At 44.6% G+C, this 20,550-nt stretch overlaps 1 protein-coding gene across 3 annotated transcripts in view; it reads left to right on the top strand.

Moving 5' to 3' along the window:
- TTC7A (tetratricopeptide repeat domain 7A) overlaps positions 1-20,550 on the top strand; it is a 390,080-nt gene that overhangs the window by 41,931 nt on the left and 327,599 nt on the right. For all 3 annotated transcript variants that reach the window (XM_077282426.1, XM_077282427.1, XM_077282428.1), the window contains 2 exons: positions 382-512; positions 2,726-2,847. In XM_077282426.1, the coding sequence (XP_077138541.1) occupies positions 382-512; positions 2,726-2,847 (253 nt within the window). The remainder of the gene's footprint in view (positions 1-381; positions 513-2,725; positions 2,848-20,550) is intronic.

Here is a 20,550-nt window from a genome sequence, read left to right on the forward strand (position 1 = left end):
GTGATAATCTCCTGCTGATAAAAATGACTGTTATCATAACCACAGTATGCAGCCCAGTAAGTGACACATCACTGGAATCAGGGTCTCTGCCCCTACGTCATGCTGCTCTCAGATTAGGCAGTAAAAACCTGCTGACAGGTTCCTTTTAAATAAAGAGATTCCGTTCTACATTTTTTTTAATCTCCGTTCAGGTACGTGTGGCATACAGGGGCAGTGAACTGTGACATCGGTAGCATTGTCATTGCTGCCATTAGTAGCTGTTTTCTAGAATCTGACACAAGAGAAGAACTCTTATACAGTATCTGTAATACAATATGTTCAGATTACTAATATTATCAGAAAGTCTAATACACGGTTGTTGGTTTTATTGATGTCTTTAAGGGTTGTCATTAGAGCGTTTCTCAGCGACCATCGCCTCCCGCGCTCGTCTGTCTGAGAGAGAAGAAGAAGCCGTCACTTGCTTCGAGAAAGCCAGTTGGATTGCACAAGTCTTCTTACAAGAATTAGACAAGGTGCGTAATAACAGACAGACAGGATGGAATCCATATTGGCTCGTGATTCCCCATCAGTGACGTGTTGAAGACTAAGCCATCTTTGATAATGGAGAGCGTAATATTGCACATGTACTTCAGGAATATTAGCTGCTTAGTTGTTCACAATTTAAATACACCAAAGTCCTGCTGAGTTGATGGGATTATTGTGCTTAAACACACAGCAATCAGACCTGCAGTGGAAAGCATGGTGGAAAGTCAGAGCAGCTGCTTGAGTCTGTGACAAGACTACCACAGACCTTTATAGATGTATTCTTAGAAATCTGAGATGTAAAGCTCTCAAACAAAATAAATCAAAGGCCTAAAGCTGCAAAACCACTGCTTAAAGGGAAACTCTCATGATGATTTTACAACTGAAACTAGTGGCATGACAGTATAGATCTTAGTACAACGTGAAAAATGATACCTGTCTTGTAGTAATCCGATGTTCCAGCGCTGAGAAATGATGCTTTGAAGCCACCTGGAAGTGCCAGGACACGCCCCCAATGCCCTTCTTGGCTAATTTCTGTGTGGCTTCAAACCTTAATTTCTCAGCGCTGGAACATCGGATTGCTACAAGACAGGTATCATTTTTATTGTTGTATTAGGAACTATCCAGCCATGACACTAGTTTCTGGAGTAAAATCGTCATGACACATCCCTTTAATAGTTTAAAGATCCAAGTCTTCTTGTAAAGTCAATGTCCCATAGAAAACTAAGCAGCGGTGGCAATAAATTTGCATACCAAGTTTCATCAAATTCACACTAAGAATTTTAAAAGGGATGTGTAAGGTGGGTCTAGTATCCAAGAAGACTTCGTTCAAGGGCCTAATTATTCCCTAAATCGCCCTAAACAATGTTGGTATATAACCCTCTATATGTGCTCCTGCCTTACCCTGGCTGCTTAGTAGAAGTCCCACGGCCGCCCATGTATCTTTGGATGCCACGAGTCCGTAGCACTTTGGCGGGCAGTGGTCGCTGGATTTGCCAATATGATCGCTTTCTTAGCTGTCCCCAGCTGAATTATCTTCTGCACCAATCAGTGATGGTCTCAACACCCGGAACCGCACATAGCAGCCACTAGAAATAATAGAAAAATGTTACTTTTTAAGTAAAAATTCAATAATAATAATACATTATTTTGAAAATCTTAAGCTGCCTATAGCTGGCGTAGATTTAATGTTCAGATTTATTAAATGGGGTGCACCTTTTAATAAGCCTTACATAAATCACCCCAAGACTTGTGATACATTCGCCAGTCGCAGGAACTGTGGGTCATAGTGATAACTGATAGGTTAACGCTTTGTATAGAGAACACTGACATCTGCTGGAGAGTGACGGGATAGCACTATTACATGAGCATGCAATGTGCAGGAAGGTAAACTTTCCCTGTTATACTGTTAGTTAACAACTAGGGGGCAACTCTGCACTCTTTATGTACTTGGAGAAGTAATTGTTCTCTTTCTTATTATGCGATGACCTATTCGACATCATAGTATAGAAGTGTCTCCCCACTCAGACCAATTCCAGATGGGCGTATTTCATGGAATGAATATGGACTGCCTTATAGACATTTATGGGGCTGTAAATTAGGTTTGGGAGATCCACGGACTTTCCCGGCCTTGTGATTCATTAACGTACTAGGGTGAGAACCCATCAGACTCAAAAGCTACAAAAAACACACTGGGGCTATTTTAGACTCATAGTTACTGTTTTTTTATTCTGAAAGAGTTTTCTGGAAGACTCCTTTTTATCACAGGAAGGATTGCAATGCCAGGTATACTTTGAGGATAACACGGGATCCACCATTCACAATAGCTCCCCCTTCCTTTCACAATGGGGTTTGCACACGCTCATTAGACGCATTATTACAAAAGATAGGGCCTGATCCAGTCTATCGCTGCTAATGTGCATGTGCATTTCCTGAAACAGGAGTCTAGAATAGCCCCAGTGATTGGTGTGAAAGTTGCAAGATTTCTAATTTTTAGTTTAAATACAGATTGTGATATGAAAAGAAAACATTGCTAGAAATGTTTAGAAAGTCCATACACCTCCACTGTCATTGTATAATGGATCCCTGTATTCTGCTTGGTCACACTTGTGTATTGGCTTCTTTAAATTCTAAAATGAAACTTTTTTTTTTTTTTTTACACTTTTTCTTTCTTTTTTTTTTCTTTTGTTATGTCTGTCCTTAGAGTATGACCAGCACTCACTCCAGGACTTCCAAGAGCAGCGCTTCTTCAGGTCCGGACTTTGAGGTTAGCTATTTCCTGGAGGTGGCACTGGGAGCAGCATATGCAGCACATTTCAAGAGGGGGTAAGTGGTCACATTCTGTTGGCTACTATTATGTTATTACTGGTGTAATATCTTAATAACCAATTAATAATTTTTTTTTTTTTTAATGTCTGGAGATCTAAAATTGACAGTGTGAGAAAAAAGCTCAACGGTATAGGAGATTTTTCCATAATGGGTGCACGGAGACTGAGGGTGATAACAAGTATGGAAGGGGTCCAGCAGCCGCAAAAATTGGGTAAGTTTAATAGAACATTAATACCAATGGAAAAATAAAATGATAATGAGCGAAAAAAGGAGACACTACGCGTTTTGAGCGTAAAGCTTGAAATACGTAGACCCGAAATCTCTCAATATGATTTTATTTTTCCCTTGGTTTTAATGTTCTTATAAATGTGATGTTTCAACGTTTCCAATTTTTGCGGCTGCTGGATCCTCCTTCCACACTTTTTTCTACGCTAAAATTAAAATTGACACGCAGACATACAAAACACAAAAGCAAAAAGGACCGGCGCAGACGGGGTGAGCACAAGCAGTGAGATACTGTAACCCAGCAATTGACTAAGTAGTAAACGTGATGGTATAATCATAAAACAGCAGAACATGATGATTGTAACCATCACAGAAAAATCCACACTTTTCTTCTCTTTGATGGCTGTGTTTGTGTGATAAGTGTCCATGATGCATAGGTGGTGTCTGCCAAATTGGTTCAATCATGATTGCAGGAATGCAAGGAAAAGTGTCATCAAAAATTATCTTTTAGATCAACTTTTTATGTTATATGTTTTTTTTTCTTTGTCTGTTTTTTATACCATTGTTTTTTTTTTATCAAAGAAGTTATACTCTCAAACCCGCAGCGTTTTGGCGTAAAACATGAAAAGCAGCAATTACGCTGCCAGTGTCTGATACATGCTGACTGTGCTTCGGGCAGAACGAAGGTTTCCTTTATGACATTAGAGGATAGCTTGTTTAATGGTGATTTTTATTTTTTTATTTTAATCATGTAAATGTTTCCAATCCCCAGCCAAAGTGTCCGCAGTATATTGCGGTCACGTTTCAGAGCAGCATGAAGATCCATTCATATGTGTTTGCTGTGTGTTCCCTCTTAAAGGATAACTTGTAGTGATGAGTGAACGTTCTTCGATATGGTGTTATCTGAGCATGCTCGTGTGCTAACTGAGGGTCTTCGGTGTGCTCGAAAGGTATGTTCGAGTCCCCGCGGCTGCATGACATCAACAGATGCAGGGATTACCTGTTTGTTAGGCAATCCCTGCATGTATTGTGGCTGTCGAACAGCAGCGCGACATGCAGCCGCAGGGACTCAAACGTACAGTGGGGAAAAAAAGTATGTAGTCCGCCACCAATTGTGCAAGTTCTCCCACTTAAAAAGATAAGAGAGGCCTGCAGATGACATCACAGGTAGACCACAACTATGAGAGTCAAAATGAGAAAACAAATCCAGAAAATCGCCTTGTCTGATTTGGCAAGATTTATTTTGCATATTGTGGTGGAAAATAAGTATTTGGTCATTAACAAAAGTTCTTCTCAATATTTTGTTATATATCCTTTGTTGACAATGACAGAGGTCAAATGTTTTCTGTAAGTCATCACAAGGTTGCCACACACTGTTGGTGGTACGTTGGCCCATTCCTCCATGCAGATGTCCTCTAGAGCAGTGATGTTTTGGGCCTGTCGCTGGGCAACACGGACTTTCAACTCCCTCCAAACCAAGGACCTTCATTTGCTTCTTACGAAGCCGCTCCTTCATTGCCTTGGCGGTGTGCTTGGGATCATTATCATGGTGAAAGACCCATTCACGTTTCATCTTCATTGCCCTTGCTGATGGAAGGAGGTTTGCACTCAAAATCTCACGATACATGGCCCCATTCATTCTTTCATGTACATGGATCAGTCGTCCTGGTCCCTTTGCAGAGAAGCAGCCCCAAAGCATGATGTTGCCACCCCCATGCTTCCCAGTAGGTATGGTGTTCTTTGGATGCAACTCTGCATTCTGTCTCCTCCAAACACGGCGAGTTTTGTTTCTACCAAACAGTTCTACTTTGGTTTCATCAGACCATATGACATTCTCCCAATTCTCTTCTGGATAATCCAAACGCTCTCTGGCAAACTTCAGATCGGCCTGGACATGTACTGGCTTAAGCAGGGGGACACGTCTGGCACTGCAGGATCTGAGTCCCTGGCTGCGCAGTGTGTTACTGATGGCAGCCTTTGATACGGTGGTCCCAGCTCTATGCAGGTCATTCACTAGGTTCTGGGATTTTTTCTCACCGTTCTTGTGATCATTCTGACCCCACGGGGTGGGATTTTGCGTGGAGCCCCAGATCGAGGGAGATTATCAGTGGTCTTGTATGTCTTCCATTTTCTAATTATTGCTCCCACTGTTGATTTCTTCACTCCAAGCTGGTTGGCTATTGCAGATTCAGTCTTGGTGCAGGGCTACAATTTTGTTTCTGGTGTCCTTCGACAGCTCTTTGGTCTTCACCATAGTGGAGTTTGGAGTCAGACTGTTTGAGGTTGTGCACAGGTGTCTTTTATACTGATAACAAGTTCAAACAGGTGCCATTACTACAGGTAATGAGTGGAGGACAGAGGAGCCTCTTAAAGAAGAAGTCACAGGTCTGTGAGAGCCAGAAATCTTGCATGTTTTTAGGTGACCAAATACTTATTTTCCACCATAATTTGCAAAATAAATCTTGTCAAATCAGACAAGGAGATTTTCTGGATTTGTTTTCTCATTTTGACTCTCATAGTTGTGGTCTACCTATGATGTCAATTACAGACGCCTCTCGCATCTTTTGTAAGTGGGAGAACTGGCACAATTGCTATAGACCAATGCAGATAAAAGTAGTGTCGGCATCCGACATCAATGAACGACCTGTGCATAAAGAAGCAGCAACGTTTCGATCTTTATACCATGTGCGGGTCTTCATCAAGGCTTGACAATAAAGACGTTGGACGCCGTCTCAATGGTTTTCCTGCTATTCATTCCTGAGAATATTCACACTGACTTCACGTGTGTTTTTTTTAACTCTTTAATTACATTTATTCCATGAATCACTTACAGGATGTGAAGAATTACAAGTGTTCCATGAAGCCGGGAATGAATGAGTCAGAAGGGTTTAGAAGATGTGTTAGAATTCTCTCTGTGTCTGAGGAGACATTGGGCTTTTCTCAGTTACAGCTTGTAGTCATCATCCGGATGTTATAGGAACAGTAAGGCCCTGGTCACATTCCGGCACCGACGGCCCCAAGTCTTTAGTCTGTGAACTGAGTTTTGAAACAACGTTACTGCTGCGGGAAATGTCCTAAAAACCCATGAGACTCCACACAGAAAGCCAAGGAACAGCCCCAGTGGGTCCAATCCTTGTGGGTGGAAAATAGCGTCCCCACAGGTCAGGCTGAGATCCCTGCCGTCCATCATCTGGTCATGACTTGTGTTTGCCAAACGGAAATCCAAAATGTGCTGACATGTCCTGGAAGTGAGGGAGGAGGGAAACAAGGAAATAATCGTGTCCTCAGCGTTTGTCTGCGCTGCAGTTTCTGCATGTTCCTGAAATAAATCCTGCAGAGCGCACAAAGGTTAATTTCCTGAAAATTGTCCGGTTTGGCTGATACAACCTTGTATGATTACAGCACCTTTCATGTTTCTCCACATGAAGAAGACCTTCAAGTATTCAGACTAGAGATGAGCGGATCAATTCTCGGAGGATCGAGTTTGAGTCAAATATCCTGAAATTCGCGGTTTTGAGGTTCATTTTGTGGTTTGCAAAAAAAAACCTTGCACGTCACCATATCCGAAGCGTCAGAGAGCGGGCCAACATCACCTTGCATTTCTGCGCAGCCTCTCCATAATACCCTACAGCTATGACATCCAGCGGATTATCCTATATCGTACAGTGGTGGTCTCTACATCTCTCTCTCTCCTATAGAGTGTGACCTCTTAAGGTCAGTGAGGTCCTCTCTCTCCTGTAGAGTGTAAGCTCTTAAGGTCAGTGAGGTCCTCTCTCTCCTGTAGAGTGTAAGCTCTTAAGGTCAGTGGGGTCCTCTCTCTCCTGTAGAGTGTAAGCTCTTAAGGTCAGTGGGGTCCTCTCTCTCCTGTAGAGTGTAAGCTCTTATGGTCAGTGGGGTTCTCTCTCCTGTAGAGTGTAAGCTCTTATGGTCAGCGGGGTCCTCTCTCTCCTGTAGAGTGTAAGTTCTTATGGTCAGTGGGGTTCTCTCTCCTGTAGAGTGTAAGCTCTTATGGTCAGCGGGGTCCTCTCTCTCCTGTAGAGTGTAAGCTCTTATGGTCAACAGGGTTCTCTCTTTCTCATGCAGAGTGTGAGCTCTTATGGTCAGCGGGGTTCTCTCCTGTAGAGTGTAAGCTCTTATGGTCAGCAGGGTCCTCTCTCTCTCTCTCCTGTAGAGTGTGAGCTCTTATGGTCAGCGGGGTCCTCTCTTGTAGAGTGTAAGCTCTTATGGTCAGCGGGGTCCTCTCTCTCCTGTAGAGTGTAAGCTCTTATGGTCAGCGGGGTCCTCTCTCTCCTGTAGAGTGTAAGCTCTTATGGTCAGTGGAGTTCTCTCTCCAGTAGAGTGTAAGCTCTTATGATCAGCGGGGTCCTCTCTCTCCTGTAGAGTGTAAGCTCTTATGGTCAGCGGGGTCCTCTCTCTCCTGTAGAGTGTAAGCTCTTATGGTCAGTGGGGTCCTCTCTCTCCTGTAGAGAGTAAGCTCTTATGGTCAGCGGGGTCCTCTCTCTCTCTCCTGTAGAGTGTAAGCTCTTATGATCAGCGGGGTCCTCTCTCTCTCCTGTAGAGTGTAAGCTCTTATGGTCAGCGAGGGTCTCTCTCTCTTTCCTGTCCCCCACATGTATTTTCTGAGCAATTACAATCTTCCCAGTTTTGAGATTTGCACAAATCGAATTTTGGGGGAGAATTTGACAAAACCAGCGAATTCAAAGTTGAAAACAACCGCTCATCTCTAATTCCGACCCTATAATCAAAACTGCCCTATATGAACAAGGCCTATGTGTTTGTCCTCTATTAGCCATTAAATGACTACAGCAATGTCTCTTGTTGGAGAGGCGAGCTAGTCCTCTGTGTTACTTTCATACCTCATAGATTTGAATAGGAAGAGAAAGAGAAAAAAGAGAATAAGATAGAAAAACCCCTTTCTCGGCCTTCTACATTCTGACCGTCTGTGAACATCTGCCCACGCTCGGATGTCACCCAAGTGCGCCCAGATCTTTTCTCAGACCCATACACTTGCGTTGCTGACTTTGATCCTGTAAATCTGGTGTCACATAAACATTTCTTTTTCTCTTGAAAGCGTTTCCACAGCTGGAGACCTCAGATGAAGCCCCTGGGGGTCACTGCCTTTTCTCAGACCTGACGTGCTAAGATAGAAGAAAGCTGAAAATCTCTGCTTTATAGCCCTGACTGCGTCCTGTGTCAGATACCATTGATTCTAACAGAGACCCTTTCTCGTTAGTGTTTTATCCCTTTGGCTAAAACTTCTGCCATCGCCATTACATCCGCCATCGCCATTAATGGGCAGAGGTTTATAGGGGAGTTTAGGAGATCATAGGGAACATGAAAAATGGCGAATATTCAGAGATTGGACTCCTGTGTTAAACTGAGCGCGCGCCCCTACCCTTGTCATGGATCTGGGTGACTACAGATAAAGAATATGGTGGCAGTAAAATTCTGTTGGCCCTTCCAGCACCTCTTTGTGGGCTCGATTTTACTAGAAAGCACACAGAGGTTTGGTTTCTCATAGATTCTATGTAAATCAGCAGGGAAATAAATGTATTACTGTGGATCTGTAGTGTGGACCATAGGGGGTTTTTATGCTGCTGTACAGAAAGCCATATGGACCATTGGGGTCACGCCACCATCTTCTACACATCTGAGAAAAATGGTACGATTATTCTGATCAGACTCTGATCGAGTTTTTTTAGTGTTTGATCAGACTCGGAGAGAAAAAGATATATAGTTTCTCCACTTTCTCCGTGAAATCGGACTGCACTTGGATGCCATCAGAGTGCTGTCCATTTTTTATTTTCATAGACCCATAGAATTGCATTGGCGGGGGGGGCGTGGCTATGTAACAGGAGCGAGAGGACGCAACCGGCTAGAGCTCCCGATATCCTGATTGTATTCTGGCACTTTAACCCCCTTCAGTGGGAAGCACTTACTGCCTGCTGATCCCCTGAGACCCCGGGAGGTGAGCAGCTGCTGTGGAGAGTGTACCGAGGCTTGGAGACGGCTCGGGATCCGGAGGAACCCGTGAGAGCGGTGGGACACACGAGGCGGCGGCCATTTTCTAAGGACGCGCACTCAGGATAACACTGAGCGGCGCCGCTTCTATTAACGCTGCTGGGGCTCTTCTGAGTTCGGGAGGCTCTATGGTATAGGCGGCAGTGTGTACTGGGACTCGGTTGCGCCGGTGACAGGGGGAGTGGATCGGTGGTGCCGGTGAGAGGTGGCGGTCACTCTGCAGGCGCACACTCAGTCAGGAGGAGCTGCTGCGTTGAACACTGTCCTGACAGCGCTATACGGGAGGTGGCCATAAACTCCATTCTAAACAACATAGTGGGGATAGTCGGTGTGTGCTCTGAGACATTGGGCCCCGATCTTCCCCCCAGTCTGAAGACACCTACCTCCGTTGGTGCTAGAAATTTGGAGGGCTTGGCCCCCCTCCTTGCTGCTTTCTCTGCCGGGCTGCGGTCCTTCTCCTCCTCCCTGGTGCGCTAAGTTCCGGACTGGACTGGCATTGCTGCGCTTAATTTGTTCTACCATAATTATAAATATCCCACCTATCTTGTGCTGCCACACAATTACCTTATTGTCTTCCATCTCGGCTAGCTATGCAGCACTCAAAGGGTTCAGGAGCTGCCGACAAACTAAAAAAATACGCCAGAGAAGACCCTCCGGATGGTGGGCGAAATCTTAGGAATAACCCCACACAGGCTTCACGTAAAGGTCGCCCATCGGACAGTAATGAGGAGGGGGAACAAGAAGAACTAACTCTCAAGCAAGCCTCTGAACAATTAATGCAGGCTATCTCCTTGACCAGATCTTCTCTTACAGAAAAAATAGAGGATGTGCACACTGAGGTGGGCCGCCTGAGACATGATATGCAAACTATGGGAAGACGCATTACGGAGGTGGAAACAAGAGTATCACAGATGGAAGATACTATCCCTCCCATGGAGGCCAAATTGACAAAGGTGGCTGGCTCCATAAACGCTTGGAAACAAAAAGCGGATGATCTGGAAAATAGTTTGCATCGAAACAATATTCGGATTATTGGTTTACCAGAACGCTCCGAGGGCCAACGCCCTGAAGAATTTTTAGAGGATTGGCTCAAAACCTCCTTGGGAGGTGAATTCTCCTCAACTTTCTCTGTGGAGAGGGCCCATAGAGTTCCCACGAGACCTCTTCCACCCGGAGCCCCGCCGAGGCCCTTTTTGGCACGTCTTCTCAACTGCAAAGATAGAGATACTATCCTGCGTCTGGCGAGGCAGAAGAGCCCTATTAAATTCCATAATGCCACTATTTCAATTTTCCCGGACTTCTCGGCAGAGCTTCAGAAACAAAGGGCACACTTCATGGATATAAAGAAACAACTCAGAGACCGCAACGTTATATATTCCATGATCTACCCTGCTCGGTTGCGGGTTGTCTATGAGGGTACCTCTGTGTTTTTCACTGATCCAGAAGAGGCGGCTGGGTGGCTGCGAACCCACGGGGCAGCTAATGCAAAATAATCCTAATGTATTGGTGCTATTAACAGCATAATGGAGCTTTCTATGAGGGCGTCGAACTTAACAACAATACCGGACGCTGACACCAGTGAGGGTATCCCCATTTTTTCTTGTTAATAGGAGCACAGGACTTCACTCCTATACTGTTTGGTTTTTGCTCTGTTTTTATTTTTATGTTGGTTTTACTTGTTCTGTAGGTAGAAATCGCCACCAGCAAATTATCTGCCCTATGTGGGTTATACCCAGACTTTGCTCGGATACCACTACCATGTTTTGATATGCGAGTATGGGATCTGAAATAATTTGTATGTCTTGGAATGTACGAGGGATTAAGTCACCTCAGAAAAAGATTAAGGTTTTCTCACAAATTAAGCGTCACCGTCCCCATGTTGTGGCACTAGTAGAGACTCATTTGACCAGAGATTTGGTCCGTTGTGTACAAAAGCCATGGGTGCAGTGGTCCATTCACTCGTTCCACACTAGTTATTCTAGAGGGGTCTCACTACTTATTCACAGGGACGTTAGATGGGAGGCCAAAGAAGCTAGAAGAGATACCGAAGGCCGTTTTGTCTTTGTACATGCCCTAATCAACTCTTGTGAATATGTTCTATTGTGTGTCTACAACCCCCCCCCCCCCCAGCCAACATCTCAATCCTTCGGAAGGCATTAAATTTTGCCCTAAGCTTCCCAGAAGCTAATGTCATCTGCATGGGGGACTTTAACCTAGTCATGGATCACCGCCTTGATAGGTTGAGATTGGGCGATGAGGCAGCTGGGGAATCTCCCACTCAGGCTCCTTCACAATTGGCTTTGTTTATGGAGGGCAGTGGGTGGTTAGATCTGTGGAGAATACGTCATCCTGAGGTACAGGGATATACATGTCACTCATCTACTAGACGCTCTCTCTCCCGGTTAGATTACATATTTGGCTCTGAGCGGGTGGCAATGTGGGTAGATAGCATTGAACATGGCAATAGGGGAATATCTGACTACAGCCCAATTATTCTTTAAGCTTAAATACGGACAATCCAACAATGGTATAGTCTGGAAATTGAACCCATTTTGGCTTAAATTAATAGACTCTAGCGATAGAACTGTTGATCAGCTGAAATGTTTCCTCTTGTTCCATCCGGAGCCCCAAGACATTAATACGTTCTGGGATACCCTCAAAGCATATTTACGGGGTTGTTTATCTTCCACAATTTCTTATATAAAGAGAACAACCTCAAGGGAGGATGATGAGGTGGAGAGGCGTTTAAAAGATTCGGAATCTGCATATATATCTGACCCTACTAATGGCAATAGAATTGCATGGTTATCTTCCCAGAGGCTATATGTACAGCATGTTGACACTAAGTCCAAGCGTAAACTATTCTTTGCGCGTCAATCTTACTTTGAACTGGGAAACCAAGCTAGTAAATTTTTGGCCTTCTTGGTACGTCAACACAATACCTCCAATACTATATTGCAGATCCGAACACCAGACGGATCATTGACATCCTCTACCGAGGAGATACTCCGTTGCTTCCATGAATACTATAAGTCATTATATTCCTCTAAATGTGATTTTGATATTTCGGAAAACTTAAACTACCTATCGGATATAACATTTCCTGTACTGAGCCCAACTCAACGGGCCTTTACGGATGCCGAGTTTACCTTGGAGGAGGTTGAATATGCTATGGCAGATATGGCTTCTGGGAAAGCTCCTGGCCCAGACGGGTTCTCTGTTGAATTATATAAGAAATACCGCGACATACTTGCACCGCTTTTGTTAAAAGTATTTCGAGAGATGTGGGAGAGAGGCTCTATGCCTGATACTTTCTATGAGGCAAACATTGTTGTACTTAAAAAGGAGGGGAAGGACCCTTCGGAATGCGGATCTTACCGCCCTATATCATTGGTCAACGTGGACTACAAAATCTTTACCAAAATTCTAGCCATCAGACTGAACTCAATTATACTAGACCTTATACACCCAGACCAAACGGGTTTCATGCCGGGCAAAAACACTTCCATTAACATTAGACGAGTCCAATCGATAGTCCAATACAGTTCATTGGTACCAGATAACTCCTGGGCATTGGCATCGCTGGATGTAGCCAAGGCCTTTGATTCTCTCGAATGGCCCTTTCTTTCAGCCTGCCTGCAAAAATTTGGTTTCGGAGATAAATTCTTAAAGTGGGTGGGTCTACTGTATATCAAACCTAGAGCTCGTCTGGTATTGAATGGGACAATCTCTAACCCCTTCTCACTACATAGAGGAACCCGCCAGGGATGCCCCCTCTCCCCGGCTCTCTTTGCTCTTGCGATAGAGGCACTGGCGATATGTGTAAGGTCTTTCCCGGATATTAAAGGTTTAGACATAGCTAGTCGGGTGGACACTATCGGTCTGTATGCTGATGACATGGTAGTGTTTATGGATAAAGTGGAGAAACATTGCCACAGGTAATTGCTACTATAGATAAATTTAGTAAATACTTAGGTCTATATATAAATTGGGACAAATCCGCGTTGATGCCCCTCTCCCATACTCCAATACCCCGCCTTGAGACCCTCTCTCCTCTCCCTATTGTATCGAGCTTCAAATACCTGGGCATACATATTTCCCAATTTAGCAGATTTGACCTACAACTTAATATATTTCCTTTGATAGAATTGGTTAAATGTAAATTTGCGACTTGGTCTAAACTTCCGCTCTCTGTAGCGGGTCGTATTAATTTAATTAAAATGATACTGCTCCCTAAGCTCAGTTAATCCCTTCAGCATAGTGCAGCGCCGGTCCCTAAATCCTTTTTTGCCACCCTAAACTCTCAAGTTACAACTTTCATTTGGGGGAATTCTAGGCCTAAACTTAAATTATCCACGCTACAGAGACCAAGCCAGGAGGGAGGGGCGGCATTACCCGATCTCTATCTCTATTATCTGGCTGGCCAGGCTAGAGCTCTCAATAAGTGCATGCCGGGTGAGTCTATCCCCAACTCTGAAAGCCGCTTACTTCAATCGGCCCACATTGACTGTCCACTACATTTTTTAGAGATGGAGAAAACTAATGTTTCCCGTTTGCTGCCTCTACTTCGTTTGGCGCGTTCAGTTTGGAGGCAAATATAAGCAGAAATGCCTTTGTGGAACAACTTCTATTTTCCGGCTCTGTCTGGCCACCCGTCCACGGTTTTTTGGGTGACGCATGGTGTCTCTTCAATAGGCGATCTTTATAATGGAGGAATCTTTGTATCTTTTGAGCAGCTACAAGCTAAATATAGTATACCGAGGTCACAGTTCTTTCGATTCTTACAATTGAGGTCAGCCGTGCAATCGTGTATGAGACTCGGGCGCAAACCGTGCTGTATCCTCTCTACCCTTGATAGGGATTCTCAAGGTCCTCAGGGTCTCATCTCCTTCCTCTCTACTTACTTACTATCTATGGGAGCTACACCTACTCTGGACTGTAATAAAGGGAAATGGGGGAGACTCCTTTCCGGTATACAGGAAGAGGATTGGGATGATGTTCTTGAATCTCCAACTAAAGTATCCCCATCAGTCAACAACAGGATGACCCAGCTGTATATAATACACCAAGCGTATTTAACTCTGGTACGACTTTTTAAAATGGGTCGTTTCCAAACTTCAGAATGTTTGCGATGTCATTCACCGGATGCAGATTTCATTCACATGATATGGGGCTGTCCTGTCATTTCTCATTATTGGAGGGATGTGACGTCCTTGTTGACGTCGTTACTATCAACCCCTGTTCCCCTTGACCCACTAACTTGTATATTCGGAGAATTGGGATCACCACACTGGGATTCTCTTGCGGGAAACTCTCTTTATGGCACGGAAAGTATTGGCGCTGCGGTGGATGGGAGGCTCACACCCCTCCCGGAGATCTTGGATCGACCTGGTAAACTCGATCATTCCATATGAACGCACACTATATCAAAACAGGGGGTGTCCGGAACAATTTGAAAAAATTTGGGGTAGATGGAATTCTTCCCATCTTACTCTGTAGTTACAACATGACTGCTTTTGGTACTGGGTAGAGATATCACATGGGCGACAGATACGAGGTAACGCTCCGTATTAGTAGTTAGAGTAGAGATAGGTATAATTTCATGATTGACTTCTTTATTTGTTACAAATAATTTGGTATCCTTACTTTATAGCTTCATAAGAATGTTTGCTATAATTAAGGCAATATTCTATTATAGGTTTGCCAAATGCATAATTTAGTTGTATTGTTCATTACGTTCAAATGTTTGAAAGCAAATATGAATGTAACGTAATTTCATTTTGTTCTTAATAAACGAATTAAAAAAAAAAAAAAAAAAAAAGAATTCCATTGGCGATTTTGATTTGTTACTAGTCGGGGGCGTGTCCCTGCAGTGTCTCACACTGTCCAATCAGTGCTTTCAGTATCAGGCTCTGTAGGCCCCTCCTTAATTTATAAAGAAATGCTAACGCCCACTTGTCAATTTATTCATAAATATTCGGGAGAAATAACAGAGGAACGGCACAATAATAATAGGAAAAGACTTCTTGTTTTATGCAGAGTAGAGCTACTTGCTGAAATAGATGAAGTGACAGTAATTTTTCATTGTTTCTCTGACTCTTCTATTTCCCTTCCTTGTGAATAGCAGCTTTAGCTAAGACCTTATTCTCAATAAAAGTCATATTTCTTAATGATTTTTTTTTTCCTTCTGAGGGAGAGTAAAAATGAAGAATCCACTTTGTGTTCCTACATTTGATAGATGACATGCCTCAGAATAGCTCATCTTCAGCTAATTAACTAGTGGAAAGTTCTGCTTGGACAGCAATCTGACCCCTGCAATGGCAGAGATGAAACACTAGAGGGCGCACTGTACTCGTACAAAGATGCCGTGTTGAGCGCTGTGTCATCCCCCGCTTTTTATATGTGATATATGGCGGTGCACTAAGCAAACATCATTGGATCTGTGCTTCCGCTAACTATTAACTCATCTACCTACCCCTTCCTTACCCCTTTTAATTTTTTTTAATTAATTTTTTTTTTTTTTAACTATACCCTCCATTAACGACTCCTCAAGGCCGGCGTGATCAGGGGGTGCACTGCAGTCAAACACTCCTGATTTATTAAGACGCCGGATCGGGCGTGAAAATGCTAAAAGTTTCAACATTTTTGCTCGACTTTAAGATCTGCAAGAGTTTTGCGACTTTTCAAAGTGTTTTACGCCAAAAATCTGCCCAAAAAAGCGCCTTCACTTGGAGCCTTTAAGGCTTATTGTTTGTTCTAAGTCTGGACGCCCGATTTATTATTGCAGTTACTCCTGCCTTTTGTCACGTTTCTAACGTTTTGCCCTTTTATTGTTTGCGCCATATTCATCTTTCCAGTCGCGCCTTTTTTTTAGTCTATTTGATATGTGTTCCCCTGGTTTGTTTTTTTTGTTTGTTTTTCTTCAGATGTTTTCTCCTGATTCATCATTTTCAACTTTTTCCAAAAGTCACAAAATGTACTTCAGACGCCCCCAGAGTGATTTTATGTACACTGTTTTTTTTGCCAACTTTGCAAAATATGCAAGTTTTAGTGTAAAAAAAGTTAAAAGAAATTAGTTTTTTTATTTTGCGCATACCGTAATACTTAAAGGGAACCTATCACCCCGTTTTTTAAAGATTAGATAAAAATAGTGTGAAATAGGGGCAGAGCTGGGCTTTACATTAGTGCCTCTTTGTTGCCTTTATTCCCCCGTTAGGCTGCCGAAATACCTTAGTGAAGTGTCCGTTTTGTCCTGTCACTCAAGCTGGTCAGGTCGGATGGGCGTGGTCACAGCGCTGTTTCTCCCCCAGAATCCTGCTCATCATTACGTTGGTGGCGTAGTGGTGTGCGCATGTCCAAAGAGAAGATCCACTGCCCAGGAGATTCAAAACAGCGCGGTCTTCGCTATTCGCCGTTTACCGGTGGGCGCGGCCATCTTTCCTGTGGCCGCGCGTGCGCAGATGGAGCGCTCTGCTGCCCGGGGCTTCAGGAAAATGGCCGCGGGATTCCGCGTGTGCGCAGATGGAGATCGCGGCGGCCATTTTCCTGAAGCCCCGGGCAGCAGAGCGCTCCATCTGCGCAGGCGCGGCCACAGGAAAGATGGCCGCGCCCACCGGTAAACGGCTGAATAGCGAAGACCGCGCCGTTATTCATCTCCTGGGCAGTGGATTCATCTGCTGGACATGCGCACACCACTACGCCACCAACGTAATGATGAGCAGGATCCTGGGGGACAAACAGCGCTGTGACCACGCCCATCCGACCTGACCAGCTTGAGTGACAGGACAAAACGGACACTTCACTAAGGTATTTCGGCAGCCTAACGGGGGTGTAAAGGCACCAAAAAGGCACTAATGTAAAGCCCAGCTCTGCCCCTATTTCACACTATTTTTATCTAATCTTTAAAAAACGGGGTGATAGGTTCCCTTTAAACCGCGTGCGCCGGTTTGAAGAAAAAAAAAGAATGACACATGACAAAAAATGAAAAGTGACTTTAAAAAAATTGCAAATAATGAATTAAAGGTGAAAATGTCTAATAATTGTCTACAGCCTGAGGGCTGTCCCACACGTCCAGATAATTCCGGTACCGGAAAAAATCGGTACCGGAGTTATCCGTGTCCGTGTGCCCATGAGCTCACGTAGGCCATACGTGCGGCACACGTGTGCCGCCCGTGTGGCGAGTGGGTACCACACGGAGCGTGCAGGAGACAGAGCTAAAGTTTAGCACTGTCCCCTGCATCGTGCTGAAGCCGCGATTCATATCTTCTGTGCAGCAGCGTTTGCTGCATAGAAGATATGAATAATAGTGTTTAAATGAAAGATCTATGTGTCCGCCCCCCCCCACCCCCTGTGCGCCCCCCCGCTGTTCAGAAAATACTCACCCGCGTCCCTCGTTGGCTGTCGCTCCTTCCTGGTCTGGCCGTGGCTTTCACTGTATGCGGTCACGTGGGGCCGATCATTTACAGTCATGAATAGGCGGCTCCACCTCCCATAGGGGCGGAGCCGACTATTCATGATTGTAAATGAGCGGCCCCACGTGACCGCATACAGTAGAAGCCGCGGCCAGACCAGGAAGCAGCGACAGCCAACGAGGGACGCGGGTGAGTATTTTCTGAACAGCGGGGGGGCGCACAGGGGGTGGGGGGGCGGCGGACACATAGATCTTTCATTTAAACACTATTATTCATATCTTCTATGCAGCAAACGCTGCTGCACAGAAGATATGAATCGCGGCTTCAGCACCATGTGGGGGGGACAGCGCTTACTGTAGCGCTGTCTCCTGCACGCCACAGGGACCGCACACGGATAACGTCCGTGTGCGGTCCGTGTTTTACACGGACCCATTGACTTTTTTTTTTTTGAATCAGATATTTTTTATTGTACATACCAAATACAACAGTATACATAAAAATAAACAAGGTACATTTGTGTTTTTGTTTTAAAAGAAACAACCCTTCCCCCTCCCCTCCCCGCTCCCCTCCAAAGACCCATCTCCGACCAAACATGACTCCTGGAAAGAAAAAAGACAATACATACATACTATAATATTTGCAACTTTTTATCACAATCTCTGTCAATACGAGATGCAATCCGTCGCAATGCGTCGCTAATGTTAGTCAATGGAGAAAAAACGCATCCTGCAAGCACTTTTGCAGGATACGTTTTTTCTGCAAAACGACGCATTGTGACGGATTGCAGTTAACGCTAGTGTGAAAGTAGCCTAACCTGCGAATTCAACGTTCCCATTGAAATGAATAGATAAAATCTGCAGAAAAAATGTGTTTTAAAAATAAAAAAACACAACAAAAGTCAATTTTCATATGGATTCCACTTCCAAAAAAAATTTAATAATTGCAAAATGTAAGGTGAGTTTAAACTAAAACTCATCCACTTTCCTGATACTGTAAAATGTTGTAGATTTTACGTATTGTGGGGATGCTACTCACTTGGGTGCGTTGGGAGGCAAAACATGACGAGTTTCCATTTAAATGTCCATGCTGCTTCATAAACCAGCCATAAACAAAGGAAAAATAATCAGCCTTCAGTGCAGGCAAAATAAAGTAAACAGTTCTTTTGATAAAGTCTCTTGAGAGCTAGTCCTGGTCACACAGGCCGGAAAGCATCCAGTACATCGGCTCAGTCTGGATATACGACACTGGAGGCCTTCTACCTACACAACCATGTGCCAAACAGCAGACTCCATTCTAACATGTTAACCACACCCAGAGGGGAGGTATGTGGGCAGCCAGACCCACCCATCTCTCAGGCCGCCCGTTAAACCTGACCCAGATGCACCAAACAATCCTCTTATCCGCTAGAGCAGGGGTCCCCAACCTGTAGCTCGGGAGCCACATGTGGCTCGCGGTCCCATGAATTGTGGCTCGCGGCTGTCTGTCAGCTTGGTGCATTTGCTCCAGGTCTAGCAAACAGGTATGAAGAGTACATCTGAGGCTATGTTCACACGATGCGGTTTTTGCTGCGGATCCGCAGCGGATTTGCAGCTGCGGATCCGCAGACGTTTTCCATGCAGGGTACAGTACAATGTTACCCTATGGAAAACGAAATCCGCTGTGCCGACGATCCTTTTTTCCCCTAGAAAATCCGCGCTGATTTTCTGCGGAAAAAAAGAAGTACCATGTCAATTCTTTCTGCGGATTCCGCTGCGGGTTTCCACCTGCCCCAATAGGAAACTGCAGTTGGAAACCCGCAGTGGAATCCGCAGTAGAAAAAGGACCAAAAACCGCAGTGGAAATCCACCGCGGATTTCCACTGCGGGTTCGCAAAATCAGGACCAGAAAAATCCGCAGGCAAAAAAGGATCGTGTGAACATAGCCTTAAAATGGTGAATTTTGTGAGCAGCCCTACACAGAAGAGCAGATCTGGATGCACATATACTGGTCTTAATAATAATAATAATAATAATAATAATAATCTTTATTTATATATCGCCAACACATTCCACAGCTTTACAGTTTAACAGTTTCAAACACAACAGTCATAAGTAACAATGTTAACAATACAATAATTAAAGCAACATAAGACAAAATAAGACGACCCTGCTCGTGAGAGCTTACAATCTACAATGAGGTGGGGGGATACAAAGTACAGGTGTGTATTAACAATGATGTATTTACAATGATGGTCCAGCCATCTTCAGGGGGTGGGGGTAGATGGAAGTAGTGAATGGGCTACACACACACACACAAACATAAAATGACTGATTAGGGAACGTGATAGGCCGCTCTGAACAAATGAGTTTTGAGCGAGCGCCAAAAACTATGCAAGTTGTGGATGGTCCTAATATCTTGGGGAAGAGCATTCCGGAGGATTGGCGCAGCACGGGAGAAGTCTAGGAGTCGGGAGTGGGAGGTACGGATTAGTGCAGAGGTTAGTCGAAAGTCATTTGCAGAGCGCAGTGGTTGGTTAGGCCGATAGACAGAAATGAGGAAGGAGATTAAGGGGGTGCCGCACTGTGGAGAGCTTTGTGGGTGAGAACAAGTACTTTGAATTGTATCCTGTAATGAATGGGCAGCCAGTGTAACGACTGGCGAAGAGCGGACACGTCCGAGTAACGATTAGCCAGATGGACGACCCTGGCTGCTGCATTAAGGATAGACTGGAGAGGGGAAAGTCGAGTGAGGAGGAGGCCAATTAATAGAGAATTGCAGTAATCCAGGCGGGAGTGGATCAGGGCGACAGTGAGGGTTTTTGTTGTTTCCATGGTGAGAAAAGGGAGGATTCTAGAGGTGTTTTTTAGGTGTAAGCGGCACGAGCGGGCAAGAGATTGTATGTGGGAGGTGAAGGAGAGATCGGAGTCAAACATAACACCCAGACAGCGCGCCTGCTGCCGGGGCGTTACGGGTTTTGATATGATATAAGTATTGTACGCTGGAGACAAGATGACACCACCTGTCAGAGGAGGTGCTTGAAGCTGGATGTGACAGTGTCTTGGGA

Source organism: Ranitomeya variabilis, chromosome 2 (genome assembly GCF_051348905.1).
Source record: "Ranitomeya variabilis isolate aRanVar5 chromosome 2, aRanVar5.hap1, whole genome shotgun sequence".
NCBI lineage: Eukaryota > Metazoa > Chordata > Amphibia > Anura > Dendrobatidae > Ranitomeya > Ranitomeya variabilis.